At 40.0% G+C, this 22,544-nt stretch overlaps 1 protein-coding gene across 2 annotated transcripts in view; it reads right to left on the reverse strand.

Annotated features, from left to right (window-relative positions):
- The window catches only part of ZC4H2 (zinc finger C4H2-type containing), a 75,845-nt gene that overhangs the window by 25,636 nt on the left and 27,665 nt on the right, over window positions 1-22,544 (reverse strand). For both annotated transcript variants that reach the window (XM_027534267.1, XM_027534266.1), the window contains exons 2-3: window positions 2,081-2,252; window positions 54-226 (exon numbers count right to left, since the gene is read on the reverse strand). In XM_027534267.1, the coding sequence (XP_027390068.1) occupies window positions 54-226; window positions 2,081-2,252 (345 nt within the window). The remainder of the gene's footprint in view (window positions 1-53; window positions 227-2,080; window positions 2,253-22,544) is intronic.

The raw sequence follows: 22,544 nt of genomic DNA on the forward strand, positions 1-22,544 counted from the left end.
GTGTGTGTGCGCACATGTGTGTGTGTTGCAGGGACAGGAGGTAGGCAGCTTACTCCAAGGAGAGCTTCTCCTCCTCTTCACATAGGTCAGGGAGCCTCTGCAGGCCCAGAGTCATGCGCAGGGCATCCACATGTTCCTTCAGTGGCTTATACTCATCATGTAGCCGCCGGGTAGACTCTAGCAGCTTGTTTAGGTCATTCTCAGACTGTTTGATAGTGTTTTCCATCTGGAACACAGAGTGAGGTAGGCACACAGAAAAAAAACTCCAAGATTCTCAGTGAGGCTCTACAGCTGAGTGGTTAAAAGCACAGGCTCCAGAGCCAGACCAATCTATGATCAACTCCTCAACCCACCACATATTCTTTGTGACTCTTGTCAAGCTTCAGTTTCTTCATCTATGTAATGGTGATAATAATAGTACCTATCTCATACAATGTTGGTGAAGATTCAGTGATTGAATTAATATAAGCTCTCAGTATAGGGGCTATCACAAAGTAAAGGCTCAGTTTTGTTTGCTGGTGTTTAGTTGCTATGTCGTGTCCAACTCTTTGCTACCCCTATGGACTGTAGCCTACCAGGCTCCTTTGTCCATGGGATTTCCCAGGAAAAAATACTGGAGTGGGTTGCCATTTCCTTCTCCAGAGGATCTTCCTGACCCAGGGATCATACCCACACCTCCTGCATTGGCAGGCAGATTCTTTACTGCTGAGCCACCAGGGAAGCCCCCAAAAGCTCAATAACTGGTAATTATTATTCAAATATAGAACCTTAAAGGTGGAATGGTCCTTAGAACTCATGTAGTACACACACCACCACCATTTTACAGGTCAGAGAATTGAGACTCAGAGAGAAGAAGGAACTTCCTCAGAGAAATGCTTCTTAGGAGCAAAGTCTAGGAAAAGCCTCAGGGCTTCTGTCTCCCAGGCCGGTGGCCCTTCTCCTAGATCAGTGTTTCCCAAAATGCAGTTACCAGATAAGCAGAATCAGCTGGGAACTCATTAGGAATGCAAGTTCTCAGATACCACCCCATATATAAGCAATCAGAGATTCTGGGGTGGAGTCCAACAATCTGTGTTTTAATAGGACTTCTAGATGACTTATGAGGCATGTTCAAGTTTGAGATCCACTGGTCCAGATTTTCAGCCCCTTTGTGATTCATAACTTGTTTTATCTCTATCCTTGGTTAGCTGGTAGCAGAACTACCAACTCTTAATAAGACCCTCATATCCTGTGATCTTGTGACACAGAAAATCCCAAGTAACTATTATCCAAATTGCATTCATATTTTCTTTAAGATCCTAGGCCTGGCAATATCAGGAAAGAAATATTGACAGATAAATGAGTTTCCCAAGAATGGAAACTTAGCTCCTTCAAATGTAATTTAAAAACAAAACAAAACTATTTCTCATTATCTAAGGGTTGGGAAGAGCCTTACAGATCAGCACCTCCAATCTCCCTCCTGGTGAAGGAATCACCAGTACCATTGCCCAGACAGGTGATCATCGAGACTATGCTTTAATAACTCTAAAAAGTGGGAAACCTATCACCTTAGCAGGCAGTTCATTCCCCACATTCTAAGAGTCTCCAAAAGAGAGACTCAAATGAGGGAGCCCCAGCTTTGTAGGCTGGCAAAGATGATTTGTTTGGCCTAGTTGAAAGCTTTGGAGCCCTAAATTTAAGTTGGACCCCAGAGGCATCTGCCTGCTCAGTCCCCCCACCCAACCCCACCACCAGAGGCATCTGCCTGCTCTGCTTTTCCCCAAGGCTAGCTCTCAACTCCCAGACTCCCAGAATCAGAGCACATCAGAGCTGAATAAGATCTCAGAAGTGGCTGAATCCCTCTCATGGCACAGAGAGGGAAAATGAGGCCCAGAGAGAAGGAACTTGTCCAGTGATACACAATCAGTGACAGAACCAGGGCTGGATCTCAGAACTCCTAGATTCTTCCATTTCACCACAGCCTGATGTCTACTCCCGTAAGTTGGCCACAGTCACATCTTGAGGAGAGGTCACAGCACTCACTACAGCCTATTCCTCCGCAAAGTGCCCAGAAATAGGCTTCAGGCAGCCAGCCACATACCACATTGATATCAGCGTGGATGAGTCGGAGTTCCTCCACATGGGCCATCTTCTCCTGTAGCAGGAGGTCCATCTCCTGCTTGTATTCCTTCAGGTGCCTCTCCTCTGATTCAAGGGCCTCAAACTCAGCCTTCAAACGGGTTTTGATCTTTTCCATCTGCAGGGTCTTGTTCCTGCAGTCCCCCAAATGGAGGAAACAGATCAGCAGGAGGAAGAAGGAAAGGGAGAATGGAGTACAGAGTTAGGCCCTGAGCCAGGGCTATCTTGTTAAGTCATCTTTCTAAGTTTCCCTCTCTTTAGGCAGAAGCAACCTGAAGATATGCCCACAAAGGTAGGGGATTCTTCTAACATAAAAGCTCAGTGAGTCTCAAATGTGGGTGATTGAGTTCCTTGATGGAACATTCGCAAATGTGGGTCAGGTTTTAGCTGGTAGATTAATTCAAGGGAGAGTACCACTAGCATTTAGTGGACATGAGACAGAAATGCTAAACAGTCCCAATGAACAGGAAAGTCTCATAACACAACATCCGGAAAAACAAAACAAAACAAAAAAAACTCTAGATAAGCACTACCCAATACATTTTCTACAATGGAGGAAATCTTCTGTACCTATGCTTTATAATACAGTGGCCACCAAGCACATGTAGCTTTGTTATTGTTCAGTCCCTCGGCCATGTCTGACACCTTATGACCCCATGGACTGCAGCATGCCAGGTTTCCATCTTCTTCACTATTTCCCGGAGATTGCTCAAACTCATGTCTATTGAATCAGTGATGCCATCCAACCGTTTCATCCTCTCTTGTCCCCTTCTACTCCTGCCTTCAATCTTTACCAGCATCAGGGTCTTTTCCAATGAGTAAGATCGCATCAGGTGGCCAAAGTATTGGAGCTTCAGCTTCACCATCAGTCCTTGCAATGAATATTCAAGGTTGATTTCCTTTAGGATTGACTGATTTGATCTCCTTGCAGTCAAAGGGACTCTCAAGAGTCTTCTCCAACATCACAGTTTAAAAGCATCAATTCTTCAGTGCTCAGCTTTCTTTATATCCCAAATCTCACATCCATACATGACTACTGGAAAACCATAGCTTTGACTATATGGATATTTGTTGACAAAGTAATGTCTCTGTTTTTTAATACACTGACTAGGTTTGTCATAGCTTTCCTTCTAAAAGGCAAGTGTCATTTAATTTCATGGCTCTAGTCACCATCCACAGTGATTTTGGAGCCCAAGTAAATAAAATCTGCCACTGCTTCCACTTTTCTCCCTTGTATATGCCATGAAGTGGCAGATGCCATGATCTTAGTTTTATGAATGTTTAGTTTTTAGCCAGCATTTTCATTTTCCTCTTTCACTTGCAGCAAGAGGCTCTTTAGTTCTTCTTTGCTTTCTGCCATTAGGGTGGTGTCATCTGCATATCTGAGGTTGTTGGTATTTCTCCTGGAAATCTTGACTCCAACTTGAGCTTCATCCAGTCTGCCATCTTCCATGACGTACTCTGTATGTGAGTTAAATAAGGAGGGTGACAACATACAGCCTTGACCTACTCCTTTCCCAATCTGGAACCAGTACATTGTTCCATATCCAGTTCTAACTGTTGTCTCTTCTCCTTACACAGGTTTCTCAGGAAGCAGGTAAGGTGGCCTGGTATTCCCATCCCTTTAAGGATTTTCCACAGTTTCTTGTGATCTACATTGTCAAAGGCTTTAGCATAGTCAATGAAGCAAATGTAGATGTTTTTTCCTGGAATTCTGCTGCTTTTTCTATGGCCCATCAGATGTTGGTAAGTTGATCTCTGATTCCTCTGCCTTTTCTAAATTCAGCTTGTACATCTGGAAGTTCTCAGTTGATGTGCTGTTGAAACCTGGCTTGAAGGATTTTGAACACTGCCTTGCTAGTATGTGAAATGAGTACAATTGTGCAGTAGTTTGAACATTCTTTGGCATTGCCTTTCTTTGGGATTGGAATGAAAACTGACTTTTTCCAGTCCTGTGGCCACTGCTGAGTTTTCCAAATTTGCTGGCATATTGAGTACAGCACTTTCTCAGCATCATCTTTTAGGATTTGAAATAGCTCAGCTGGAATTCCATAACTTCTGCTAGCTTTTTCTGTAGTAATGCTTCCTCAGGCCCACTTGACTTCACACTCCAAGTTGTCTGGCTCTAGGTAAATGATCACACCATCATAGTTATCTGGGTCATTAAGATCTTTTTTGTACCATTCGCCTGTGTATGCTTGCCATGTCTTCTTAATGTCTTCTGTTTCATGTAGCTACTAAGCATTCAAAATATAGCTAATGCAAGTGAGGAATTGAATTTTGAATTTTGTTTAATTTTAATTAATCAATTAAAATTAAATTTTAACAGTCACATGGGAATAATGGCTCTCATATTGGAGCACACAACTCTATAGGGTCTCCTCATCAGTTCCAGAAGAGGCAGGGGATGGGAAGAACTGCAGTTCATTTCTTTCCTTAGAAAAATAAAGCCTATTTCTGGTTGTTAATTCACAGATGCATACCATCGTGCTTGGTAATCCCACTTTATTCTAAGGAAATAAGTTAAAGAAGCAAAAAGTTAATACACATGGGTATGTTTTCTGGACTACAAGTGAAATTGGACTGTTTGGCAGATACTAAAAAGAATCATTATTAAGACTTGTGACACAGAAAATGTTGAAGATACTCAGTAAAAAAATAAGAACATATATACACTAAGATGCAATTTCAAAATACACATGCATGTGACTAAACAAAATTGACAAGAGTACAGTTTCAAGGCTCTTTGGGACCACTGAAGCCTGCCTAAGTGAAAGAGCCTTAAAATTTAGGAAGGAAGCCACTCTAGGGCACACTGTTGTCCTCCAACTTGCTCTCTACTTTCTGGTTCTCAAGTTCTGTCTAACCATTATCTATTACTCAGATTAGGTATCTCCTTTATTCTACCTCTCTAGCTGGCTTTCTCATCTGCCTCAGTCCATCCATCCCATGGTTATTCTTGATCCACACCCTGGCCTCTGACCTCAGCCTGTTTCTTTCTTCATTCTCTCTCCTTTATTAACACTGCCTGTGGCTCCTGCCTCAAAAAGTGACCCTCAATGGCACAGAACCACAGAAAGAATTATGTTAGTGGGTAGCTGATGATAGGGGGATTTTTTCCTTTCAATATTCAAAAATTTCTTTTCAAGTTATTATATTGCTTTTACCTTAGGAAAGGTTAAAAGGATGGATGTTATTATCCCATTTGTAAAAAAGTAAATTGGGGGTTTGGGATGGTAAGTTGCCCAAGACAAGAGAGCTAGTAAATGGGATGTTGGCGTTTGAACTCAGGGCTCTCTAATGCCACCCACTATTCCACATGGCCTGATGGGAGTTACCAGGCTAAAGGGCATAATAAACATATTGAGTGTTCTTGGGATATCTGCTCAACTACCTTACAGAGGGATGATAATGGTTTTTCCTTGTCGATTAATCCACTATTTGGAGCCCCTCACATCTAGACTTCTATTCTTTTCCTCTAGATTACTCAGGGCTCCCTAGAGTCTCAGTCCCTTTGCCAGAAATCCAGGTTGGAGAATCTGTTGTGGGCCCTACAACTTCTGCAACAGTGTGAGAACTTCTTTGATATAATTGTTTTCTAGTTTTGGGGCCATCTGCTTGGTGGTTCTATGATGGGGCTAAAGGCAACCTCCTTCAAGAAGAGTTATGCCACACACAGCACCTTCTAGGTTTGTTGCAGCCAGAGCCCCTGTCCCCATGGTGGCCACTGCTGATCCGTGACTCTGCAGGAGAGACTCAATCAAAGGCAGTTTTGGCCTTGGAGTACAAAATGAAGCAGGACAGAGGCTAACAGAGTTTGGACAAGATAATGCACTGGTCATAGAAAACACCCTCTTCCAACAATGCAAGAGACAACTCCACACATGGACATCACCAGATGGTCAACACTCAAATCAGATTGATTACGTTCTTTGCATCCAAAGACGTAGAAACTCTACATAGTCAGCAAAAACAAGACTGGGTGCTGACTGTGTCTCAGATCATGAATTCCTTACTGCAAAATTCAGAATTAAATTGAAGAAAGTAGGGAAAACCACTACACTATTCAGGAATGACCGAAATCAAATCCCTTATGATTATACAGTAGAAGTGACACATAAATTCCAGGGATAAGATTTCATAGAGTGCCTGAAGAACTATGAATGGAGGTTCATAACATTTTACAGAAGGCTGTGGTCAAAACCATCCCCAAGAAAGAGAAATACAAAAAGGTTGTCTGAGAAGACCCTATAAATTGTCAAAAAAAAAAAAAAAGAGAGAGAGAGAGAGAAGCAAAAGGCAAAGGAGAAAAAGAAAGATGTATCCATCTGAATGCAGAGTTCCAAAGAATAGCAAGGAGAGATAAGAAAGCCTTCCTCAGTGATCAATGCAAAGAAATAGAGGAAAACAACAGAATGGGAAAGACTAGAGATCTCTTCTAGAAAATTAGAGATACCAAGGGAACATTTCATGCAAAGATGGGCATAATAAAGGACAGAAATGGTATGGACCTAACAGAAGCAGAAGGTGTTAAGAAGAGGTGGCAAGAACACACAGAAAACTATAAAAAAAAAATCTTAATGACCCAGATAACCACGATGGTACGATCACTCACCTAGAGCCAGACTCCTGGAGTGTGAAGTTAAGTGGGCCTTAGGAAGCATCACTATGAACAAAGTCAGTGGAGGTGATGGAATTCCAGCTGAGCTATTTAAAATCCTAAAAGATGATGCTGAAAAAGTGCTACACTCAATATGCCAGCAAATTTGGAAAACTCAGCAGTTCCCACGGGACTGGAAAAGGTCAGTTTTCATTCCAATCCCAAAAAAAGGCAATGCCAAAGAATGTTCAAACTACCGCACAATTGCAATCATCTCACGTGCTAGCAAAGTAATGCTTAAAATTCTCCAAGCAAGGCTTCAACAGTAGGTGAACTGAGTATTTCCAGATGTACAAGCCAGATTTATAAATGGCAGAGGAACCAGAGATCAAATAGCCAATATCCATTGGATCATAGAAAAAGCAAAAGAATTCTGGAAAAAACAATTTACTTTTGTTGCACTGACTATGCTAAAGCCTTTGACTATGTGGATCATAACAAACTGGAATATTCTTTAAGAGATGGAAATACCAGACCACCTTTCTTGCCTCCTGAGAAACATATATGCAGGTCAAGAAGCAACAGTTAGAACCAGATATGCAGCAATGGATTGCTTCCAAATTGGGAAAGGAGTACATCAAGGCTGTATATTGTCACTCTGCTTATTTAAGTTATATGCAAAGTACATCATGCAAATGCCAGACTGAGGAAGCACAAGCTGGAATCAAGACTGCTGGGAGAAATATCAATAACCTCATATAGGCAGATAACTCCACCCTTTTGTCAGAAAGCAAAGAGGAACTAAAGAGCCTCCTGATGAAAGTGAAAGAGGAAAATGAGAAAGCTGGCTTAAAACTCAACATTCAAAACATAAAGATGATGGCATCTGGTCCCAACACTTCATGGCAATAGATTGGGAAACAATGGAAACAGTGACAGACTTTATTTTCTTGAGTTCCAAAATCACGGCAGATGGTGACTGCAGCCGTGAGATTAAAAGGTGCTTGCTCCTTGGAAGAAAAGCTCTGACAAACCTAGACTGCATATTAAAATGCAGAGACATTACTTTGTCAACAAAGGTCTGTCTAGTCAAAGCTATGGTTTTTCCAGTAGTCACGTATGGATGTGAGAGTTGGTCCATAAAGAAAGCTGAACGTCAAAGAATTGATGCTTTTGAATTGCAGTATTGGAGAAGACTCTTGAGAGACCCTTGGACTTCAAGGAGATCAAACCAGTCAATCCTAAAGGAAATCAATCTTGAATGTTCATTGGAAGAACGGAAGCTGAAGCTACAATACTTTGGCCACCTGATACGAATTGACTCGTGGAAAAGCCCCTGATGCTGGGAAAGACTGAAGGTAGGAGGAAAAGGGGACCACAGGAGATGAGATGGTTGGATGTCATCACCGACTCGAGAAACACGTTTGAGCAAACTCCAGGAGCTGGTGATGGACAGGGAAGACTGGTGTGCTGTAGTCCATTGGATCCCAAAATGTTGGACATGACTGAGCGACTCACTGCAGATGGTGACTGCAGCCATGAAATTAAAAGAGGCTTACTCCTTGGAAGGAAAGTTATGACCAACCTAGATAGCATATTCAAAAGCAGAGACATTACTTTGTCAACAAAGGTTCGTCTAGTCAAGGCTATGGTTTTTCCTCTGGTCATGTATGGATGCGAGAGTTGGACTGTGAAGAAAGCTGAGTGCCGAAAAATTGATGCTTTTGAACTGTGGTGTTGGAGAAGACTTTTGCGAGTCCCTTGGATTGCAAGGAGATCCAACCAGTCCATTCTGAAGGAGATCAGCCCTGGGATTTCTTTGGAAGGAATGATGCTAAAGCTGAAACTCCAGTACTTTGGCCACCTCATGTGAAGAGTTGACTCATTGGAAAAGACTCTGATGCTGGGAGGGATTGGGGGCAAGAGGAGAAGGGACGAGAGGATGAGATGGCTGGATGGCATCACTGACTCGATGGACGTGAGTCTCAGTGAACTCCGGGAGTTTGTGATGGACAGGGAGGCCTGGCATGCTGCGATTCATGGGGTCGCAAACAGTCGGACACGACTGAGCGACTGATCTGATCTGATCTGATCTGAGCGACTGAACTGAACTGAGATGATATATAGAGCACTCTAAATTTCACTATCTCTACCTCAATCTACAAAAGGGATAACTGAGATTCAGAGTGATACAGTGCCTCACTCTGATTCATACAGCCAGTCTGTGGCAGTGCTGGGCCTAGAACCCATTTGTGCAGAACCATATTATGAAAGGAACATTAGCTTTAGATTCAGATAGAGAATAATTCCTAATTCTGCCTCTGACTAGCTATTTGCCCTTAGACAATATGAATAACAACTATATTTATAGTTTAATTGTATTCATTGTGCACTGATTCTGTACCAATTATAGAGGGCTTAATGATACATTTATTCAACAAATACTTAAGGAACGTCTATCACATGCCAGCCACTGTACTAGCTGCTAGAGATAGAGCAGAGAACAGGACAGTCTGTGGAGAAGAAGCTTCCTCTAATGAGGAAAATAGACCCTCAACACGTGTAAAACAAAGTGATGAATAATATGGATGAGATGCAGATTACAATGGAAAGACACACCAAAGGGTTCTAACATATTCTGAGGGGCACCATAGTCAAGGGGGCAGTCAGGGAAAGCTTCCTTGAGAACCTGAGAATGTGACATCTAAGCTAAGACCTGGAGAATATGTAGGAGGTAGCTGGTGGGTAGCAGATAGACACTGAGTAGAGTATTTCAGGCAGAGAGAATACTATTAGCAATGGCCCTGGAACTGAAAAGGACATGACACATTAGAGGAACTGAAAAAAGGTCAGTGTGGCTGGAACATCTACTGCAAGAGGTGTGTGTATAGGGGGAGAAAGTGTCTGAGATGAAGGTAGGGAAGTTGCCAGAATACAGCCTAGGGACTGAGATAAGGAGTTAGTACATTTATCTTCTGGAGAAGGGACAATTGTTATAGAAATTTAAGCAGCAGGAGAGTGATATAATCTGATTATCTTATTTTACTTCTCTCAACCCTGGTCTCCTCATAAGTAAAACAGGAATAATAACAGCACTTACCTTTCACAGGTTGTGTGGTAAGGGTTAAATGAGCTAAGACAGGAAAAGTTCCCAAGCAGAGTATATGGCACATGGTGGGCAGTCAACAAATAGTACCTCTCCCTGCCCACACTGCCCATCTCTTCTGTTATGGCTATCTCCTTTACCATAGTGGTTTAAACTTTGTTATAAAAGAGCCTACAATGTGTAAAATGTATGTATAATGTATGTGTATGCATGTGTGCACATGTACTAGCATGAGAAGCAAGGTATATTACCACTTACTAAGATTATAATAATAATCATTAGCATAAGAATAATAGCATTTTATAGGGCTGGCTCAAGCCTTTCTAATTTGTAATCTATTCAGTTAAGATACTAGCAATTAGTACTAAAATCAGGGGTGAGAAATCAGGAGTAAGAGGTCTCTCTCATTGACACTTCGTATAAATCAACATAGCATACATTTCCTTGCTTGGGTGAGTGTCTTTTATCTAATCCTTCCTCCCCCATCCATGTCTTCCATCCATGTCCAATATTGCTTATAGACAACTCCAAGTTGTTGGGCAGGATACACTGTAATCCCAGATTAAATAAAAATAAACCAAAGGTTTTCACCTGGTGGGGTCACAGTCAAAGTGTTGCCTGGATTTGGAAAATCAAAGGCACAAAGGCTTCCTCAAAGCACCATGGTATTTTCTCTCCTTCAGGAGGAGGACTGTCATCAGCAAAATGGCAACTTTGTCCTTTGGGTATGAGGCCCAGGGTAGCCACCGTCCAAGGTGTTTGGAGCCTTTTTCTATTGTCCACTGTGGCAAGAAATGCCAAGGACTGCAGACCCCAACTAAGGAGCAGAAGGGCTGACTCCTTATTATGAGAGGGAAGCAGAGTTATTTACTGTTATTTCTAAAGTCATTTTCTCGGGGTTGGGGGGCGGGGAGCCCGGCCCATCCTTTAGTGGAGGGACAGCTGTATTATTGCAGCTTTTGATGGTACTAGAGTTACCTCTTAGCAGTGGTCTATCCTGCTTATGGATATGCAATGGCTTCAGCACCGTTTGTTGTAAAGACTGTCCTTCCTTTGTTGGATTACTTTTTCACCTGTCAAAAATCACTTGGCTATACTTCTATGGGTCAATTTCTGGCTTCTCAATTTTGTTCCAATTATCTATATGTCTGTCCCTTTGCTGATATCACCCAGTTTTAATCACTGTAGCTATGTAATACGTTTTGAAATCAGGAAGTGTGATTTCTACCACTTTATTTTTATATCTCAAGATTCTTTTAGCTATTCTAGTTCTTTTGCCTTGCCATATAAATTTTAGAATAATTTTGTCTATATCTACCAAAAATCTTTCGTGGATTTTGATGGGAAATTTGTTAAATTTGTATATTGATTTGGGAGGATTTGTGTCTTTTTTATATTGACTCATCTTCTAAACCCTGAATACAGTGTCCTTCTATTCAAATCTCCTTTGATTTCTTTTATTAGCATTTTGTAGTTTTCAGCAAAAAGCACTATACATTTTTTGTTAAATCTTTGTCAAACTTAGGTATTTCATGCTTCTGAATACTTGTAAGTGGTTTCATACTTTGTAAACATAGTTTCCACATGCACATTGCTATTTATAGTGCTGATCTTAATTTTGCAATCTTGTTGACTCACTTATTCGACATAGGAGTTTGTTTTTGACTTATCAGGATTTCCAACATTCCAAATCATGTTATCTGAAAACAAGAACAGTTTTATTTCTCTTTCCATATTGTATGTCTTTAATTTACTTTCTTGTCTAGCCTCTAGAGCTATATTGACCAGCAGTGCTGAGAGTGGACACCCTTGCTTTGCTCATGATCTGAGTGGGACAGCATTCATTTTTTCACAAGTGTAATGTTAGCTAGCCAAAGGCTATTTGCAGATGTATTTTATCAAATTGAGAAAGTACTCCCACGCCCCCCCCGCCCCAACTCATAGTTTTTTAAGAGATTTTATCATAAATATGTGTTGAATTTTGTCAAGTGTTTTATCTGTATTTCTGGACATAATCATGATATTTTTCTTGCTTAGCCTTTTAATATGATATGTAACATTGACTGATTTTTGAATAACAAACTAACTTTGCATCTCTAGAATAAATCTCTTTTGGTCATGGGGTCATTTCTTTTTATATATAGTTGAATTCTATTTGTTAATACTTTGATGATTATTTTTACATCTATAACCATGAAAGATTTTAGTTTGTAATTTTCTTGTACTCTCTTTACCTGAAATTGGTATCAGGACATTAAGACATAAAATTAAGATGTAAAAGACATAAAATTAAGACATAAAATAAATGGAAAAGTGTTCTTTCCAATTCTGCTTTCTGGAGAGACTGTTAAGAGTTGAGGTTAATTCTGTTTAACAATTTCGTAGAATTTTCCAGGGAAAGCAAATGGGCATGGAAGTTCTCGTTTGGGGAGTTTTAAAATTAAATTAATTTTTTAAAATTTTCTAAATAGTTTCAGGGTTATTCAAGTTATCTATTCTATATTGGAATAGTTGTGGTAGTGTTTTTTTTGGAGAATTTCTCCATTTCATGAAACTTATTTAATTTACACAGCTAGAGTTGTTCAGATTATATTCTTTGCAGCCAAAGATGGAGAAGCTCTATATAGTCAGCAAAAACAAGACTGGGAGCTGACTGTGGCTCACATCATGAGCTCCTTATTGCCAAATTCAGACTTAAATTGAAGAAATTAGGGAAAACCACTAGACTATTCAGGTATGACCTAAATCAAATCACCTATGATTATACAGGGGAAGTGAGAAATAGACTTAAGGGACTAGATCTGATAGACAGAGTGCCTGATGAACTATGGACGGAGGTTTGTGACACTGTACAGGAGACAGGGATCAAGACCATCCCGATGGAAAAGAAATGCAAAAAAGCAAAATGGCTGTCTGGGGAGGCCTTACAAATAGCTGTGAAAAGAAGAGAAGTGAAAAGCAAAGGAGAAAAGGAAAGATATAAGCATCTAAATGCAGAGTTCCAAAGAATAGCAAGAAGAGATAAGAAAGCCTTCTTCAGCGATCAATGCAAAGAAATAGAGGAAAACAACAGAATGGGAAAGACGAGAGATCTCTTCAAGAAAATTAGAGATACCAAGGAAACATTTCGTGCAAAGATGGGCTCGATAAATGACAGAAATGGTATGCACCTAACAGAAGCAGAAGATATTAAGAAGAGGTGGCAAGAATACACAGAAGAACTGTACAAAAAAAGAGCTTCACAACCAAGATAATCATGATGGTATGATCACTCACCTAGAGCCAGACATCCTGGAATGTGAAGTCAAGTGGGCCTTAGAAAGCATCACTACAAACAAAGCCAGTGGAGGTGATGGAATTCCAGTTGAGCTATTTCAAATCCTGAAAGATGATGCTGTGAAAGTGCTGCACTGGATATGCCAGCAAATTTGGAAAACTCAGCAGTGGCCACAGGACTGGAAAAAGTCAGTTTTCATTCCAATCCCAAAGAAAGGCAATGCCAAAGAATGCTCAAACTACCACACAATTGCACTCATCTCACATGCTAGTAAAGTAATGCTCGAAATTCTCCAAGCCAGGCGTTAGCAATACGTGAACTGTGAACTTCCAGATTTTCAAGCTGGTTTTAGAAAAGGCAGAGGAACCAGAGATCAAATTGCCAACATCTGCTGGATCATGGAAAAACCAAGAGAGTTCCAGAAAAACATCTATTTCTGCTTTATTGACTATGCCAAAGCCTTTGACTGTGTGGATCACAACAAACTGTGGAAAATTCTGAAAGAGATGGGAATACCAGACCACCTGACCTGCGTCTTGGAAACCTATACGCAGGTCAGGAAGCAATAGTTCGAACTGGACATGGAACAACAGACAGGTTCCAAATAGGAAAAGGAGTACGTCAAGGCTGTATACTGTCATCCTGCTTATTTAACTTATATGCAGAATACATCATGAGAAACGCTGGGCTGGAAGAAGCACAAGCTGGAATCAAGATTGCCAGGAGAAATATCAATAACCTCAGATATGCAGTTGACACCACCCTTATGGGAGAAAGTGAAGAGGAATTAAAAGCCTCTTGATGAAAGTGAAAGAGGAGAGTGAAAAACTTAGCTTAAAGCTCAACATTCAGAAAACGAAGATCATGGCATCTGGTCCCATCACTACATGGGAAATAGATGGGGAAACAGTGGAAACAGTGTCAGACTTTATTTTTCTGGGCTCCAAAATCACTGCAGATGGTGACTGCAACCATGAAATTAAAAGATGCTTACTCCTTGGAAGCAGAGACATTATTTTTCCACAAAAGGTCCGTTTAGTCAAGGCTATGGTTTTTCCAGTAGTCATGTATGGATGTGAGAGTTGGACTGTGAAGAAAGCTGAGTGCTGAAGAATGGATGCTTTTGAATGTGGTGTTGGAGAAGACTCTTGAGAGTCCCTTGGACTGCAAGGAGATCCAACCAGTCCATTCTGAAGGAGATCAGCCCTGGGTGTTCTTTGGAAGGAATGATGTTAAAGCTGAAACCCCAGTACTTTGGCCACCTCATGCGAAGAGTTGACTCATTGGAAAAGACTGACACTGGAAGGGATTGGGGGCAGGAGGAGAAGGGGTCGACAGAGAATGAGATGGCTGGATGGCATCACCAACTCGATGGACGTGAGTCTGAGTAAACTCCGTGAGTTGGTGATGGACAGTGAAGCCTGGCGTGCTGTGATTCATGGGGTCACAAAGAGTTGGACACGACTGAGCAACTGAACTGAACTGAACTGAGAGTTGTTCAGAGTATTCCCTTGCTCTTCTTTTGAAGTCTGTGGGTTTAGTAGTGATAGCTTCTGTTCCGTTCCTGATGTCCATAATTTGTGTCTTCTCTCTTTTCTGTTAATTTTGCTAGAGGTTTTTCAATTTTACATATTTTTCAAATGATCAGCTTTCTGTTTAATTGATTTCCCTATTGTTTTCTTCCTGTTTTGAATCCTTGATATCTGGTCTTATTTGTATTATTTCCTATATTCTGCCTGCCATACGTTTGTTTTGCTCCTCTTTTCTAGTTATTTGAGGCGGGAGCTAAAATTATTAATTAGAAGTATTTCCTCTAATGTAAGTACTTGGAGGTCAAATTTCCCTCTCACCACTACTTTTGTGGCATCCCACACATTTCGATATGTTTAATTTTCATTTTTGCTCAGTTCAGTTCAGTTCAGTCACCCAGTCATGTCCAACTCTTTGCGACCCCATGAATTGCAGCACGCCAGGCCTCCCTGTCCACCATCAACTCCTGGAATTCACTCAGACTCACGTCCATCGAGTCAGTGATGTCATCCAGCCATCTCATCCTCTGTCGTCCCCTTGTCCTCCTGCCCCCAATCCCTCCCAGCATCAGAGTCTTTTCCAATGAATCAACTCTTCACATGAGGTGGCCAAAGTACTGGAGTTTCAGCTTTAGCATCATTCCTTCCAAAGAAATCCCAGGGCAGATCTCCTTCAGAATGGACTGGTTGGATCTCCTTGCAGTCCAAGGGACTCTCAAAAATCTTCTCCAACACCACAGTTCAAAAGCATCAAATCTTCAGTGCTCGGCCTTCTTCACAGTCCAACTCTCACATCCATACATGACCACTGAAAAAACCATAGCCTTGACTAGATGGACCTTTGTTGACAAAGTAATATCTCTGCTTTTGAATATGCTGTCTAGGTTGGTCATAACTTTCCTTCCAAGGAGTAAGCGTCTTTTAATTCCATGGCTGCAGTCACCATCTGCAGTGATTTTGGAGCCCCAAAAAATAAAGTCTGACACTGTTTCCACTGTTTCCCCATCTATTTCCCATGAAGTGATGGGACCACATGCCATGATCTTCGTTTTCTGAATGTTGAGCTTTAAGCCAACTTTTTCACTCTCCTCTTTCATTTCATCAAGAGGCTTTTTAGTTCCTCTTCACTTTCTGCCATAAGGGTGATGTCATCTGCATATCTGAGGTTATTGAGATTTCTTCCGGCAATCTTGATTCCAGCTTGTTTTTCTTCCAGTCTAACATTTCTCATGACATACTCTGCATATAAGTTAAATAAACAGGGTGACAATATGCAGCCTTGACGTACCCCTTTTCCTATTTGGAACCAATCTGTTGTTCCATGTCCAGTTCTAACTGTTGCTTCTTGACCTGCATACAGATTTCTCAAGATGCAGGTCAGGTGGTCTGGTATTTCCACCTGTTTCAGAATTTTCCACAGTTTATTGTGATCCACACAGTCAATGGCTTTGGCATAGTCAATAGAGCAGAAATAGATGTTTTTCTGGAACTCTCTTGCTTTTTCCATGATCCGGCGGATGTTGGCAATTTGATCTCTGGTTCTTCTGCCTTTTGTAAAACCAGCTTGAACATCAGGAAGTTCACGGTTCATGTATTGCTGAAGCCTGGCTTGGAGAATTTTGAGCATTACTTTACTAGCGTGTGAGATGAGTGCAATTGTGCGGTAGTTTGAGCATTCCTTGGGATTGCCTTTCTTTGGGATTGGAAAGAAAACTGACCTTTTCCTGTCCTGTGGTCACTTCTGAGTTTTCAAAATTTTCCATGTATTTTTGGTTCCCTTGAGGCTTCATCTTTAAAACATGCATTATTTTAGGAGTGTTTTTTATATAATTCAAATATTTATAGACTTCCTTGGTACTTTTTGTCTGATTTCTATTTTGAATTTATTAATGTCAGAGAAAACACTCTGTACTTCCATTCTTTAAATTTGTTAATTTTTAATATTTATTTATTTGTCAACGTTAACCTCATTTTATTTCATTATTTTTTTAATTTAAATTTATTTATTTTAATTGGAGGCTAATTACTTTACAATATTGTATTGTTTTTGCCATACATCAACATGAATCTGCCATGGGTGTACATGTGTTCCCCATCCTGAAGCCCCCTCCACCTCCCTCTCCATACCATCCCTCTGGGTCATCCTAGTGCAACAGCCCCAAGCATCCTGTATCCTGCATCGAACCTGGACTGGCGATTTGTTTCTTATATGATATTATACATGTTTCAATGCCATTCTCCCAAAACATCCCACCCTCGCCCTCTCCCACAGAGTCCAAAAGACTGTTCTATACATCTTTGTCTCTTTTGCTGTCTCGCATACAGGGTTATCATTACCATCTTTCTAAATTCCGTATATATGCATTAGTATACTGTATTGGTGTTTTTCTTTCTGGTTTACTTCACTCTGTATAATTTTTTTATATCCCAGAATATCATCTATCTATCTTGGTATATGTTCCATGAACACTTGAAAAGTATGCATATCCTGTTGTTGAGTGGAGTGTTCTATAAATGTTAATTAGATTCTGTCATTGATGATGTTGTAAGAGCTCTATACCCTTGCTGATTTTCTGTCTAGTTCTGTCAAGTGAGAGACGTATGTTAAAGGCTTCAGCTATAACTGTGGCTTTATCTCTCTCCTCTTTTGGTTCCAACAGATTTATCCTACATATTTTACAGTTCTATTGTTGGTGTATGCCCATTTAGGACTGCTAGGTCTTCCTGGCAGCTACACACTTTTGTCATTATCTAATGTACCTCTTCACACGCTAGCAAAGTAATGTGCAAAATTCTCCAAGCAACGTTTCAACAGTACGTGAACCAAGAACTTCCAGATATTCAAGCTGGATTTAGAAAAGTCAGAGGAACCAAGACCAAATTGCCAACATCCATTGGATCATAGAAACCAAGAGAATTCCAGAAAAAGCATCTACTTTTGTTTCAGTGACTACACTAAAGCCTTTAACTGTGTGAATCACAACAAACTGTGGAAAATTCTTCAAGAAATGGGAATACCAGAACATCTTACTTGCCTCCTGAGAAAACCGTATGCAGGACAAGGAGCAACAGTTAGAACCAGATATAGAACAGTGGACTACTTCCAAATTAGGAGAGGAGTATGTCAAGGCTGTATATTGTCACCCCACTTATTTAACTTATATCCAGAGTACATCAAGTGAAATGCTGGGTTGGATGAAGCACAAGGTGGAATTGAGATTGCTAGGAGAAATATCAGTAACCTCAGATATGCAGATGACACACCCTTATGGCAGAAAGCGAAGAGGAACTAAAGATCTCTCGATGAAGGTGAAAAAGGAAAGTGAAAAAGCTGACTTATAACTCAACATAAGATCGGGCCCCTCCTGAGTTCTGGTCTGGCAGCACTTTGTCTGCATCTTATCAGGATCTTCTGTTGAGAGACAACTTGTGCAGACGGTTACTATTGTGCCTGATTGGGGTTGAACAAGACACATTTGTGAGCTCTGTGCAGGCCTGGGAGCTGGCACTTAGGGACCTCTGATATACATGATGTGAGAAGAGGGAACACCAAGTCCTTATCTGCCCAGATGGCTTGAAGCTGTTAGGATGGGCCCCACAGCTAAATGAAGGTCATCTCCATCTCTTCCCTCCACCTTCTCTTCTCTACCCAACGCTGTGAATCTCTTTTGATATACCAGGCTGTGGAGAACACTTAAGGAACTGATTACTGGCTAGATCTGTCTCTCTCCTTTTGACTCCCCATCTTCTCCTCTTGGTCATCTCTATCTCTTTCCTTCCTCTTCTCATTTCTATATAACTCTGTGAACCTCTCTGGGTACTCCAGACAGTGGAGAGCACATAGGGAATTGATTACTGGCTAGATAGCTCTCTCCCCTTTTGATGCCCTCTCTTCTCCTCCTGGTCACCTCTATCTCTCTCTGCCCTCTTCTCTTCTCCATGTAACTCAGCGAACCTCTCTGGGTGTCCCTCATTGTGGAGAATCTTTTCTCAATTAACCTAGATGCTTTATCATTGGTGCAGTATGGATGGAGAAGTCTTGAGGCTACTGTAAGAATAAGACTTAAAACCAGAGGCAGGAGGCTTAAATCCAAAACTTGAGAACACCAGAAAGCTCTTGACTCCACGGAACATTAATCAACAAGAGCTCTTCCAAAAGCCTCCATACCAACACTGAAACAAAGCTCCACTCAAGAGCCAACAAATTCCAGAGCAAGACATACCATGCAAATTCTCCAGCAACACAGGAACATAGTCCTGGGCTTCAACATACAAGCTTCCGAAAGTCACACTAAACCCACAGACATCTTAAGACTCACTAGTGGACACTTCATTGCACTCCAGAGAGAAGACATCCAGTTCCACCCACCAGAACACTGACACAAGCTTCCCTAACCAGGAAATCTTGACAAGCCACTTGTCCAACCCCACCCACAGGGAGCAACCTCCACAATAAAGAAGAGCCACAGACTTCCAGCATACAGAAAGCCCACCCCAAAACACATCAATCTAAATAAGACGAAAAGGCACAGAAATATTCATCAGGTAAAGGAACATGTTAAATACCCACCAAACCAAACCAAAGAGGAAGAGATAGGGAGTCTACCTGAAAAAGAATTCAAATAATGATAGTAAAAATGATCCAAAATCTTAAAAAAAAAAAAAATGGAGTTACAGATAAATAGTCTGGAGACAAGGATTGAGAAGATGCAAGAAATGTTTAACAAGGACCTAGAAGAAATAAAAATGAGTCAATCAATAATGAATATGCAATACCTGAGATAAAAAAACACTCTGGAGGGAATCAACAGTAGAATAACTGAGGCAGAACATAGGATAATTGAGGTGGAAGATAGAATGGTGGAAATAAATGAAGCAGAGAGGAAAAAGGAAAAGAATTAAAAGAAATGAAGACAACCTCAGAGATCTCTGGGACAATGTCAAATGCCCCAACATTCGAATCATAGGAGTCCCAGAAGAAGAAGACAAAAAAGAAAGGTCATGAAAAAATACTTGAGTTGATAATAGTGGAAAAATTCCATAAAATGGGGAAGGAAATAGCCACCCAAGTCCAAGAAACCCAGGGAGTCCCAAACAGGATAAGCCCAAGGCAAAACACAAGACACATATTAATCAAATTAACAAAGATCAAACACAAAGAGCAAATATTAAAAGCAGCAAGTGAAAGGCAACAAATAACACACCAGGGGATTCCCATAAGGATAATAGCAGATCTTTCAATAGAAACTGTTCAGGCCAGGAGGGAATGGCAGGACATACTAAAAGTGATGAAAGAGAAAAACCTACAACCCAGATTACTGTACCCAGCAAGGATCTCATTCAAATATGAAGGAGAAATCAAAAGCTTTACATACAAGCAAAAGCTGAGAGAATTCAGCACCAGCAAAACAGCTCTTCAACAAATGCTAAAGGATCTTCTCTAGACGGGAAACACAGAAAAGGTGTATAAACTTGAACCCAAAATAACAAAGTAAATGGCAACAAGATCATACTTATCAATAATTACCTTAAATGTAAATGGGTTGGCAAAACTAATACAATATTGTAAAGTTTAAAAATAAAATAAAATTTAAATAAATAAATAAACGAATTAAAAAAAAAAAATGTAAATGGGTTGAATGCCCCAACCAAAAGACACAGACTGGCTGAATGGAAACAAAAACAAGACCCCTATATATGCTGTCTACAAGAGACCCACCTCAAAATAAGGGACACAAACAGAATGAAAGTGAAGGTCTGGGAAAAGATATTTCACACAAAGGAGACCAAAAGGAAGCAGGAGTAGCAATACTCATATCAGATAAAATAGACTTTGAAATAAAGGCCATGAAAAAAGAGACAAAGAAGGACAATACATACTGATCAAAGGATCAATCCAAGAAGAAGATATAACAATTATAAATATATATGCACCCAACATAGGAGCACCACAATATGTAAGACAAATGCTAACAAGTATGAAAGGGGAAATTAACAATAACACAATAATAGTGGAAGACTTTAATACCCCACTCACACATATGGATAGATCAACTAAACAGAAAATTAGCAAGGAAGCACAAACTTTAAATGATACAATGGACCAGTTAGACATAATTGATATCTATAGGATATTTAACCCCCAAACAATGAATTTCACCTTTTACTCAAGTGCACACAGAATCTTCTCCAGGATAGACCACATCCTGGGCCATAAATCTCGCCTTGGTAAATTCAAGAAAACTGAAATCATTCCAAGCCTCTTTTCTGATCACAATGTGGTAAGATTAGATGTCAACTACAGGGGAAAAAAAAAAAAAAAAAAACTAGTAAAAATACAAACATATGGAGGCTAAACAACACACCTCTGAATAACAAATCACAGAAGAAATAAAAAAAAAAATCAAAATGTGCATAGAAATAAATGAAAATAAAAACACAACAACCCAAAACTTATGGGACACTGTAAAAGCAGTGCTAAGGGGAAGGATCATAGGAATACAGGGTTACCTCAAGAAACAAGAAAAAAGTCAAATAAATAACATAACTCTACACCTAAAGCAACTAGAAAAGGAAGAAATGAAGAACTGCAGGGTTAGTAGAAGGAAAGAAATCACAAAAACTAGGGCAGAAATAAATGCAAAAGAAACAAAAGAGACCATAGCAAAAATCAACAAGGCTAAAAGCTGGTTCTTTGAGAAGATAAATAAACCCCCCAAACCATTAGCCAGACTCATCAAGAAACAAAGGGAGAAGAATCAAGTCAACAAAATTAGAAATGAAAATGGAGAAACAACAACAGACAACACAGAAATACAAAGGATCATAAGAGACTACGATCAGCAACTACATGCCAATAAAATGGACAACTTAGAAGAAATAGAGGAATCCTTAGAAAAGTATAACTTTCTAAAACTGAACCAGGAAGAAATAGAAAATCTTAACAAACCCATCACAAGCACAGAAATAAAAACTGTAATCAGAAATCTTCCAGCAAAAAAAGCCCAGGACCAGACAGCTTCACAGCTGAATTCTACCAAAAATTGAGAGAAGAGCTAACACCTATCCTACTCAAAGTCTTCCAGAAAATTGCAGAGGAAGGTAAACTTCCAAACTCATTCTATGAGGCCACCACCACCCTAATACCAAAACCTGACAAAGACGGCACAAAAATAGAAAACTACAGGCCAATATCACTGATGAACATAGATGCAAAAATCCTTAACAAAAGTCTAGCAAACAGAATTCAACAACATATTAAAAGATCATACATCGTGTCCAAATGGGCTTTATCCCAGGGATGCAAGGATTCTTTAATATATGCAAATCAATCAATGTAATACACCACATTAACAAATTGAAAGATAAAAACCATATGATTATCTCAATAGATGCAGAGAAAGCCTTTGACAAATTTCAACATCCATTTTTGATAAAAAAAAAAAAAAAAACCTCCAGAAAGCAGGAATAGAAGGAACATATCTCAATTTAACAAAAGCTATATATGATAAACCCACAGCAAGCATTATCCTCAATGGTGAAAAATTGAAAACATTTCCCCTAAAGTCAGAAACAAGACAAGGGTGCCTACGCTCAGCACTACTATTCAACATAGTTTTCCAAGTTTTAGCCACAACAATCAGAGAATAAAAAGAAATAAAAGGAATCCAGATTGGAAAAGAAGAAGTAAAACTCTCACTGTTTGCAGATGACAGGATCCTCTACAAAGAAAACCCTAAAGACTCCACCAGAAAATTACTAGACCTAATCAATGAAAATAGTAAAATTGCAGGATATAAAATTAACACACAGAAATCCCTTGCATTCCTATATACTAACAATGAGAAAACAGAAAGAGAAATTAAGGAAACAATTCCATGCACCATTGCAACGAAAAGTATAAAATGCTCAGGA

This window comes from Bos indicus x Bos taurus, chromosome X, assembly GCF_003369695.1.
Source record: "Bos indicus x Bos taurus breed Angus x Brahman F1 hybrid chromosome X, Bos_hybrid_MaternalHap_v2.0, whole genome shotgun sequence".
In the NCBI taxonomy this organism is placed as follows: Eukaryota; Metazoa; Chordata; class Mammalia; order Artiodactyla; family Bovidae; genus Bos; species Bos indicus x Bos taurus.